We start from the raw sequence: 11,372 nt of genomic DNA, 5'->3' as shown, positions 1-11,372 counted from the left end.
GATCTTCGTTTTCTGAATGTTGAGCTTTAGGCCAACTTTTTCACTCTCCTCTTTCACTTTCATCAAGAGGCTCTTTAGTTCCTCTTCACTTTCTGCCATAAACGTGGTGTCATCTGCATATCTGAGGTTATTGATATTTCTCCCAGCAATCTTGATTCCAGCTTTGTTTCTTCCAGCCCAGCGTTTCTCATGATGTACTCTGCATAGAAGTTAAATAAGCAGGGTGACAATATACACCCTTGATGTACTCTTTTTCCTATTTGGAACCGGTCTATTGTTCCATGTCCAGTTCTAACTGTTGCTTCCTGACCTGCATACAGATTTCTCAGGAGGTAGGTCAGGTGGTCTGATATTCCCATCTCTTTCAGAATTTTCCACAGTTTATTGTGATCCACATAGTCAAAGGCTTCAGCATAGTCAATAAAGCAGAAATAGATGTTTTTTTGGAACTCTCTTGCTTTTTCCATGATCCAGCGGATGTTGGCAATTTGATCTCTGGTTCCTCTGCCTTTTCTAAAACCAGCTTGAACATCAGGGAGTTCACAGTTCACGTATTGCTGAAGTCTGGCTTGGAGAATTTTGAGCATTACTAGACTAGCATGTGGGATGAGTGCAATTGTGTGGTAGTTTGAGCATTCTTTGGCATTGCCTTTCTTTGGGATTGGAATGAAAACTGATCTTTTCCAGTCTGTGGCTACTGCTGAGTTGTCCAAGTTTGCTGGCATATTGAGTGCAGCATTTTCACAGCATCGTCTTTCAGGATTTGAAATAGCTCAACTGGAATTCCATCACCTCCATTAGCTTTGTTCGTAGTGATGCTTTCCAAGGCCCACTTGACTTCACATTCCAAGATATCTGGCTCTAGATTAGTGATCACATCATCATGATTATCTGGGTCGTGAAGATCTTTTTTGTACAGTTCTTCTATGTATTCTTGCCACCTCTTCTTAATATCTTCTGCTTCTGTTAGGTCCAGACCATTTCTGTCCTTTATCGAGCCCATCTTTGCATGAAATGTTCCCTTGGTATCTCTAATTTTCTTGAAGAGATCTCTAGTCTTTCCCATTCTGTTGTTTTCCTCTATTTATTTGCATTGATCGCTGAAGAAGGCTTTCTTATCTCTTCTTGCTATTCTTTGGAACTCTGCATTCAGATGCTTATACCTTCCTTTTCTCCTTTGTTTTTCATCTCTCGTCCTTTCACAGCTATTTGTAAGGCCTCCCCAGACAGCCATTTGGCTTTTTTGCATTTCTTTTCCATGGGGATGGTCTTGATCCCTGTCTCCTGTACAATGTCATGAACCTCATTCCATAGTTCATCAGACACTCTATCTATCAGATCTAGGCCCTTAAATCTATGTCTCACTTCCACTGTATAATCATAAGGGATTTGATTTAGGTCATACCTGAATGGTCTAGTGGTTTTCCCTACTTTCTTCAATTTGAGTCTGAATTTGGTAATAAGGAGTTCATGATCTGAGCCACAGTCAGCTCCTGGTCTTGTTTTTGTTGACTGTATACAGCTTTTCCATCTTTGGCTGCAAAGAATATAATCAATCTGATTTTGGTGTTGACTATCTGGTGATGTCCATGTGTAGAGTCTTCTCTTCTGTTGTTGGAAGAAGGTGTTTGCTATGACCAGTGCATTTTCTTGACAAAATTCTATTAGTCTTTGCCCTGCTTCATTCCGCATTCCAAGGCCAAATTTGCCTGTTACTCCAGGTGTTTCTTGACTTCCTACTTTTGCATTCCAGTCCCCTATAATGAAAAGGACATCTTTTTTTGGGTGTTAGTTCTAAAAGGTCTTGTAGGTCTTCATAGGACCGTTCAACTTCAGCTTCTTCAGCATTACTGGTTGGGGCATAGACTTGGATTACTGTGATATTGAATGGTTTGCCTTGGAGACGAACAGAGATCATTCTGTCGTTTCTGAGACTGCGTCCAAGTACTGCATTTCAGACTCTTTTGTTGACCATGATGGCTACTCCATTTTTTCTGAGGGATTCCTGCCCACAGTAGTAGATATAATGGTCATCTGAGTTACATTCACCCATTCCAGTCCATTTTAGTTTGCTGATTCCTAGAATGTCGACGTTCACCCTTGCCATCTTTTGTTTGACCACTTCCAATTTGCCTTGATTCATGTACCTGGCATTCCAGGTTCCTATGCAATATTCCTCTTACAGCATCGGATCTTGCTTCTATCACCAGTCACATCCACAGCTGGGTATTGTTTTTGCTTTGGCTCCATCCCTTCATTCTTTCTGAGTTATTTCTCCACTGATCTCCAGTAGCATGTTGGGCACGTACTGACCTGGGGAGTTCCTCTTTTGGTATCCTATCATTTTGCCTTTTCATATTGTTCATGGGGTTCTCAAGGCAAGAATACTGAAGTGGTTTGCTATTCCCTTCTCCAGTGGACCACATATGTGCTTGGAAATGTGGTGGACATTTTGCCATTTGGGGGTTCCCCCAAGCATCAACAGGTCACCCAGATATCTAAATATAAAGGCTGTCACTATCCACCAGGAGGAGGTGAATAGCATTTGAAAACAATATGTGAGCCCAGATGGCTGGGGGAGTAGAGCAGAGATGTGAGAAGTGTGGACGCTGGAGTTTGACATTCTTGTCATGGTCTAGCTCCACCAGTTACCAGAGGACAAGTTTCTTAACCTCTCAATATCTCTTTGTTCAATGAGGAAAATAATAGTGTCTGCCCCACAAGGGTCTCAGGAAACTGAAACAAAATAATAACAAAAAATAAGACTTGTAAAGCTCTGAAAAGTGTGTCTACAGGTGGTTAGAACTTGCTAAATACTGACTGGTTATATTAAAATTATTGCTAACTATTCTGTTCAATGGGAAATAAAAGCTGAAAGAAGATTGTACAATTTTTTGATCCTAGAGAATCAGAGGAAACAAAGAGGAAGTAGAGATTTTAATCCTAGACCCCTGCCACATGACAATAAAACTCCTGATAACTCCTTCATTCATACTGCAACTAGCTTTGACATAGGAAATTTCATGTTAGGTGATATATGTTTCCTCAAAATTAGGTAAAAATAATCACATTTGGAATATCAAAAAATGTTTTGTACTTTCAAGGCTTTTATACCATCTTTGAAAAATCTACGTATTTTGTTAAAATTTCACAGCAGTTTCAAATTTACAGAATAGTTGCAAAGACAGTGCAGACAGTTTCTGTATACTTCACATCATTTCCTCTGTTATTAACTTCTTGCATTACTTCTTGTACATTTGTCACAACTAATCAACCAATACTGCTACATTAACTAAATACCCCTTTATTGATACTCTCGCCCCATCACAGAACAATCAACTGTTGCCAGCAACAACAACAGACACTTTTTTAAGGCTGCAACCAACATTAAGTCCTTTTTGCCTCAGAAAAATCACTAGCCAAGGTGCATTTTCATCTTATTTGGGTTATTATGTCTTTCATGGTGTATGGTGGTACCATTCAAACACACAGACCTTTAGCCTCAACCTGAAAGTTCACACTGTAATGCACTGAGTAAATTTATACTCGAATTTAGAGGTGTAATCCTCAACTTGAGTTAAACCTCCCTGACCTAAATCCCTAAGAAACTGGTTCATGTACTAATAGGACTGAAGCACTGTCTTCATAGTGCTGTTAAATTAAACATTTTGCTTATCTTCTAGAACTTCAGCAAATTTTAAAATGAAGTAAAATATTCTTTCGGTCGTCTAAGCAAATATTTATTGTTGAGAAAGGGTCTAATACATCGATACTGAGAATCACCTTCTCCCTTTTCTTGTCCCGATTTTGACTAAATTGTGTAAAACTGTGGAAATGGCCTGAGTACTTATTACCTAGTTGTTTATCAAGTGGCCTTCAATATACTTTTATAAGGAGAGGTTTAGAGGTCATTACACTTGTACTTTTTCTGTCCAGCTGCTACGCAATCACTGGCCCCACAATTCCTTCAGGGTTGTGATGAGGCATAAATATTGCTGATGGTTTCTTTCTTTTGGCAGACAGGAATATAGAAAGAAGTTCTTGCAGACCGAGATCAGAAGATATGGCATGGTTTTAAACTCATGAAGTTCTATCTTTGAGAAAGATAGAGAAAGAAAGGGAGAAAGACAGAGAAAGAGACCGAGAAGAAAAAACAGACGATCAAACTCAGGACTTTATCTTAGGCTGCAGGGTGGCCCTTTCTGTGAAATGTGGCACATACGTAAGAGAAGCGTCACTATACAGATCTCAGTTTTTTAGTGTGAATTTCTGGATATACGTCGCATTTCTATCTCAGAAAATTTTATTGATCCAAGAAGATCTCAGGTTGTGCAAATCCATGTCGTGGGACCACACTCAGGAAGACAGCCAGAGTAAGTTTTTACCTGCAATGCCAGGTTAACAACCGATGAAAGAGACAGAGGTAATGTTATTGATGTAAATCATATTCACTCATAAAGGGAAATCTTAAATTCTTGATCCACTTTGCAATTTTTGTTCTGGTAATACTGTTAATTACGGAAGAAGTTTATTACAGTTTAAAGTGTCTATCCTATTATTCAATTGGAGTTTAGTCCTAGTTTTACCACTAGCAGTGGAACCTCAATAATTCAGTTTCCTCTCTGCATTTCATTTGTTTCATCAGTGGTTAAAGAAGTGCAATAAAGCAAGTCAAGCGGTCTCTCATATTCTTTTTACTTATTATTGTTGTTCAGTCACACAGTCATGTCTCACTCTTTGCAACCCCATGGACTGCAGCACTCCAGGCTTCCCTGTCCTTCACCATCTTTATATTAAATTTGAGATTTTATATAAATCTACAAGGTTTTGAAAAAGTCTTTTAAAGGTATTACTTTAAAATGAATGGTTTTATGTCAAGAATAGGTTTTTATTCATCTTTTAATGTTCACAACTCAGTACCAGATACAGAGAAAATGCTCAATAAATAATTACTAAGTGCTGGTTTAGTTGGTAAGTCGTGTCCAACTTTTGCAACCCCATAGACTGTAGCCTGCCAGGCTCCTCTGTCCATGGGATTCTCCAGGCAAGAATAATGGAGTAGGTTGCCATTTCCTTTTCCAGGGGATCTTCCTGACCCAGGAATTGAACCCAGGTCTCCTGCATTACAGGAAAATTCTTTACCATCTGAGATTGAGCAATTACTAAGTGAAAGGACAAATAAATATTTGTGCTGTATGAACTATAGGAATATGTGTATAGTCTGCATTGTGCTACATTAACTCATTTGCAGATTTTTCAACTCTACTTTTATTTAGACATTGTTGTATAAAGAGTTTGCTGTGTGATGGAGCTTACTGTTAGGAAAAAAAGGTCCAATATGTTTGGTCTCTATCATTTGTAAATTGCTCACAGGAGAAACTAAGGCTGAGCCTTTTCTCTCAGAAATTTTAGGGGCTGCAATCTTGCTATTTGTTCTATTTGAAATAATTTAGGTAGGTCAGTGGAATAGTAGCAATGCTGTTTCTTTAGCAGCATAGGTTCCATTATACCTATACCTAGTATATATTCTTTGGCATCTTTGTGGAGAGGCCAAATTCGACCTAGTCTGATACTAATGCTCCTGAAAAGGTTGGCTTTGCACCAGTCTCATACTGATGCTCCTGAAAGTCCATCACAAAAATGATCTTGACTTAGATTTGCAAATCACATTGTTTCTATATCTGTTAACTGACTTGATCCTCAGCATTAGTGGCATTATTCTCTCACAGAGGAGGACTGAAGTTAATAGAAGTGAGGAAAATCTTAAATCACACAGCCTGTAAGAAGCAGAGCTATGAGTCAAGCCCAGTTTTTCGATCTCTGTGCTCTTTCCCCTAACGAAGATAGTAGAAAGGCTCTTGAGCCTTAGACTTGGATTAATTTCGTGGGCTACTGAGGTAGATTCAAAATAAAGTTGAGATAGTCACTATTTAGGAAAAATAAAACAGCTGTATAAGTATCTTTGGGTATCCTTGCTTGATTCCTAAAAAAAGCCTTGCAAGGACATAAACTACATTGTTCTTTTTTGTTCAGTTGCTCAGTAGTGTCCAGCTCTTTGTGACCCCATGGACTGCAGCACACCAGGCTTCCCTGTCCTTCGCCATCTCCTGGAGTTTGTTCAAACTCATATCAATTGAGTCGATGATGCCATCAAACCATTTCATTCTCTGTCATTTTCTCCTCCTGACTTCAATCTTTCCCAGTATCAGGGCCTTTTCTAATGATTTGGCTATTCATATCAGGTAGCCAAAGTATTAGAGTTTCAGCTTCAGCATCAGTCCTCCCAGTGAATATTCAGGATTGATTTCCTTTAGGATTGACCAGTTTGATCTCCTTGCTGTCCAAGGCACTCTCAAGAGTCTTCTCCAACACCACAGTTCAAAAACATCTATTTTCTTCAGCCCTCAGCCTTCTTTATGGTCCAAGTCTCACGTCCATACATGACGACTGGAAAAACATTGTTCTTATTTTAGCTAAAAATGTATTTGAAAGATTTGTTGCCAGAAGTAGATGTATTTTCTAAGATTTTGACAAGCTTGGAAATGCATATAAATGGGAATTAGGAGATGGACATGATGAGAAGTTTAGTGTCCTAAGTTGGCTATACAGGCTTCCCTTCCTCCAGTCACAGGTAATGCTAGGTAATGCTAATTATATATTCACTTAACACTATGCCATGTACCTAAGTGCTTTATATGGAACACATATGTAATGTTCACAATACTTATGAGGTATATATTAATCTTATCCACCTTTTGCATTTGAAAAAACAGGCAAAGGGAGTTAAGTAACTTTCCTAAAGTCATAGTGCCAGCAAGAATTGTAGTAGAGGTAGAATTTGAATCTAGGAAAACTGGGTTTCAGCCCTCTTTTAACAAGTGGTCTTTACCACCTCCTGTTCCTGCTGTCCTCCTACCCTGGGAATCTTTATTTGTAATCCCCCAAGTCATCCAAAATAAATTCCAACATTTCAACTCAACTCACAGGGCTCTTTTATGACATGAGAAACTCTTCCTTTTCATCCTCATTTCCTGACACTTCCATCCATGGATTCTGTGCTGAATCACATAAAACTTGTTGACATTTCCCATAGAGGATGCTATGATGATTTGCATCCTATATTTACATCATATATTCTATTCACTATTCACTTCCTGCCTTGTCCACTTTTCTGTGCCCACACCCTGCAGGGTCATCTTCAGGATAGCTCTAATTCACATTCCAAAATTCCACTCACTGATAACCTTGTGTGGAAAGGTGTTCCTGACTCTCCTGGACTTCTTTACCCTTATCTCAGAGAACTGTGATTGTAAGTTTTCGAGTGAACCTCCTCTATTTGATTGCCAGTTCATGGCATATAAAATGATATCTAGATTAATGATCAATACCACATCACTTGCTATTGCATTCTCATTGTAAATTAAATTTGAGCAAAGTTGGACAGAAACTATATATGTTGCAATGATCTTGCTAGTTGCAACAGTAGTCTTTCTCTCCAAATACTATAGGTAATTAAAAAGTAAATAAACCCTTCATGATTAGCAGAAAAGGGATACAGTATTTTGACTATGCAGAAGGTTTACGACTTTCCAGTGAGAAAGAAGATATGGTGATTTTGATGCCATCAGCCCCAGAAGCATGAATATTGGTTTAAAAAATTGAGTTCCCATTTCCTAGGTTCAAGTAGTAATGCCAATCACAAGCTCCATGACCTTGAGCAAGTTATTTCCTCTCTTTGTTCTTCAGTTTCCTCATCTCTAAAGTGTGAATAATGATGATAGCCTATCTTATAAGATTTGTATGAGAGTTAAATGTGAGCAATAACTGGCACATAGTAAGTATAAGTGTTTTCTCTTATTATCTAAATATTTTTCAATCTTTATGATCTTACCAGCTGGTGATAACTGAGGACAGGTTGACTTTATTGTTATAGTGTCATAGAGTATTTGAAAATTTAAGGACACAGCATATCTTCCTATCAATGGATTTTACACCATAAGAGGGCAATTGTTTTTTCACGAGAAGTTTATCTTTCTCTGATCTATTTATGATCTACCTGTCCATCTATATCTATAACCATTAATCATTATCAATTATCTATCATCTTTCTATTTATTATCTGTCTGTCATCATTTATTTAAGAGCTTGTGTATTTTGTGGGTTCTAGGATCAGAATAAAACAATTCAAATATCAGCCTCTTCTGCTCAGTGGTAAAGAATCCACCTGCAATGCAGGAGACCTGGGCTTGATCCCTGGGTCAGGAAGATCCTTTGGAGGAATGCATGGCAACAGTATTCTTGCCTGGAAAACTCCATGGACAGAGGAGCCTGGAGGGCTACAATTCATGGGGTCACAAAGAGTTGGACACAACTGAGCACACACACATTGTGAGGATAGAATGAGGTAACATAAGATAGTCGTTTAGCATACAATCCTGCACATAGAAAAGTGCTTACCAGTTCATAGTAACCATGACTAATAGTATTTCTACAGTGAAAATGAGCAGATATTATGGTTTGTTGTCTCAGGAATAAAATTAGATATGAATTTTAATATTGTCTCTTAGTTGTCCATATAGCTTTTATATAATCACTGACTAGATCAAATTACAAATCTACCTATTAGAGAGATTTCACTTCATAGAACCAAATTATAAAGTAAAACATTTCATACATAAAAAAATACTATATAGATGATCTCGTTTTATTTCTATTACAGCTTTGTGAGGCCAAAACTTTATCATCCATCTTTTATAGATGAGAAAACCAATATTCAGAGAAAGTAAGTAGATTCACCCAAAGTTAACAGTAGGTGAGGATACTTAAACTTAAATCACTCAGCTATGGGCAGTGCTCTTTCCACTGTCCACGAAGAAAAGAAGTTTGATTCAGAGAAAGCATTTGCATAATTCAAAGAAGCCATTTTAATTCTGAGGACCTTTAAATTTTGTCTCTTGATCCATCTCTTTCAAGAATTCATCTCTGATTATTTCATCCAGTACTTTTTCTGTGTGCCTTAAGCACTTCTGTATGTAACTTGTAAAACAATTTATACAAATGTAAAATACAGTTACTACCATTATCTGTATGGGACATTTTATTCCTAATTCTTAACTATAATTGCGAGGACAAAGAGTTATCTTGGGCTTTTCAAGGCAAAAATATTAAGGATGATAAAAGTTTCAGTAATTAAAAAAATTTTCAACTCTTTAGCACAAAATGTGTATCTAGTCATTCAGTCGTGTGTGACTCTTTTCACCCCACAGACTGTAGCCCGCCAGGCTCCTCTGTCTATGGAATTCTCCAAGCAAGAATACTGGAGTGGGTAGCCATTCCCTTCTCCAGGGGCTCTTCCTGATCCAGGAATTAAATCCAGGTCTCCTGCATTGTAGGCAGATTCTTTACCATCTGAGCCACCACATAGGACAAAGTATTTTCCTATGTAAAATACTTTGGATTGGATTGTATTCTATCCAATACATAGGACAAAGTATTTCTCTGTATAGTTTGATGCATTCCTTACTGGCAAGTGAAGCTGAACTTCTTTATGCAGGTCTAACATTAGGACTCAAACACTTCCAATGTAAATTTACAAGCATAGGTTGTTGGTGAGCCAGGGAGTCAATGTATATGTTTTTCTCAGTCACTAAAAATAACTTAATTTTTAATTGCACTGAAACTTCCAACCTAATTTAGAAACTAGAAACGGAGTCATTTTCACTTGATTAAATAGAATATTATTCTTTTAAAGTTGATCTGTATATATCATATTAAGAGGTTCATTTAAGAATTTTAGACATCAAATCTAAAATGCTAACTCCTTGCTTGTATCTTTAGCCTTAAAAATTAATTTATCCATTTAATACTTAAGGTGTTTAAGTATTCTGAATTTCTGATGTCGGGGTGAGCAGTGTGAGATCAGAGAGAGACTGAGAGAGGGACAAGATGATTATGAAAGAAAACAATTGGGATAAAGGAACTGTAGGTCTAAGCATAATAGAAAATCAAATGGGAGTCGATAATGTGGTAAGACAATTAATGATGAAAAAATATCCATGAGCTATATTCAAGAAATATAAATATTTTCCTCTGCTATATTTAACATCACTTGGTGGCTCAGACGGTAAAGCGTCTGTCTACAATGAGGGAGACCTGGGTTCGATCCCTGGGTCAGGAAGATCCCCTGGAGAAGGAAATGGCAATCCACTCCAGTACTATTGCCTGGAAAATCCCATGGACAAAGGAGCCTGGTAGGCTACAGTCCATGGGGTCACAAAGAGTCAGACATGACTGAGCGACTTCACTTTCACTTTCTTTCACTTTCAAATGTTTTCAGAAGGCTGTTCCTGTTAGGTTTTACTTGCTTACAATGGTTTATAACATTTATTTTTACAGAGAACCACAGTCACTCAACCAGTTCTGCCTGGATCTCCATGGAAGTAGTCAACAACGTTACCGAGTTTATATTTTTAGGACTTTCCCAAGATCCTGGAATGCAACTGATACTCTTTGCTCTATTCCTCCTCTTCTACATGGTGATCCTGGGAGGAAATCTGCTCATTTTGCTTATGGTTTTTTCTGATCCTCGGCTTCACACACCCATGTATTTCTTCCTTAGTAACTTGTCCTTTGTGGACATTGCCTATTCCTCAGCGACAGCACCCAAGATGATTGCAGACTTTGTTTCTGAGAAAAAGATTATTTCCTACTGGGGCTGTGTAACTCAGATGTTTACCTTCCACTTTTTTGGCTGTGCTGAGATTTTTGTTTTGACTGTCATGGCTTTTGACCGTTATGCTGCCATCTGCCAACCGCTCCGTTATACCACCATCATGAGTACCACTGCTTGCACCGTGCTGGCATCACTGTCCTGGCTGGGAGCTCTGGCTCACTCCTTTGTTCAGACCCTCCTGACCTTTCAGTTACCCTTCTGCAGCTCTCAGATCATTGACCACTACTTTTGCGATGTCCACCCCGTTCTAAAACTTGCCTGTGCTGACACAACCCTAGTAAACATGTTGGTGATTGCCAATAGTGGTCTCATCTCCCTGGGGTGTTTCCTCATTCTTCTGGCCTCGTACACAGTCATTTTATTTAGTCTTCGGAAGCAGTCTGCTGAGGGCCGGCGCAAGGCTCTCTCTACCTGTGGATCTCACTTCACTGTAGTAACTTTCTTCTTTGTCCCTTGTATCTTCATTTACCTCCGTCCATCCACCACTTTCCCACTGGATAAGGCTGTGTCTGTGTTCTATACTACCATCACCCCAATGCTAAATCCACTCATCTATACTCTGAGGAATAAGGATGTAAAGAATGCCATGAATCGGGTGTGGAATCACAAAGTCTCCTTGAACGAAAAGCAGAAGGCATAG

General features: G+C 38.5%; 1 protein-coding gene across 1 annotated transcript; it reads left to right on the top strand.

Annotated features, from left to right (window-relative positions):
• Window positions 1-10,433: 10,433 nt before the first annotated feature.
• On the top strand, window positions 10,434-11,372 carry LOC138073963 (olfactory receptor 4S2-like). Its single transcript, XM_068965929.1, has one exon. It carries the CDS (start codon window positions 10,434-10,436, stop codon window positions 11,370-11,372), a length of 939 nt encoding a protein of 312 aa, XP_068822030.1.

This window comes from Capricornis sumatraensis, chromosome 2 (assembly GCF_032405125.1).
Source record: "Capricornis sumatraensis isolate serow.1 chromosome 2, serow.2, whole genome shotgun sequence".
In the NCBI taxonomy this organism is placed as follows: Eukaryota; Metazoa; Chordata; class Mammalia; order Artiodactyla; family Bovidae; genus Capricornis; species Capricornis sumatraensis.
This window is presented reverse-complemented; position numbering and strand designations above follow the sequence as displayed.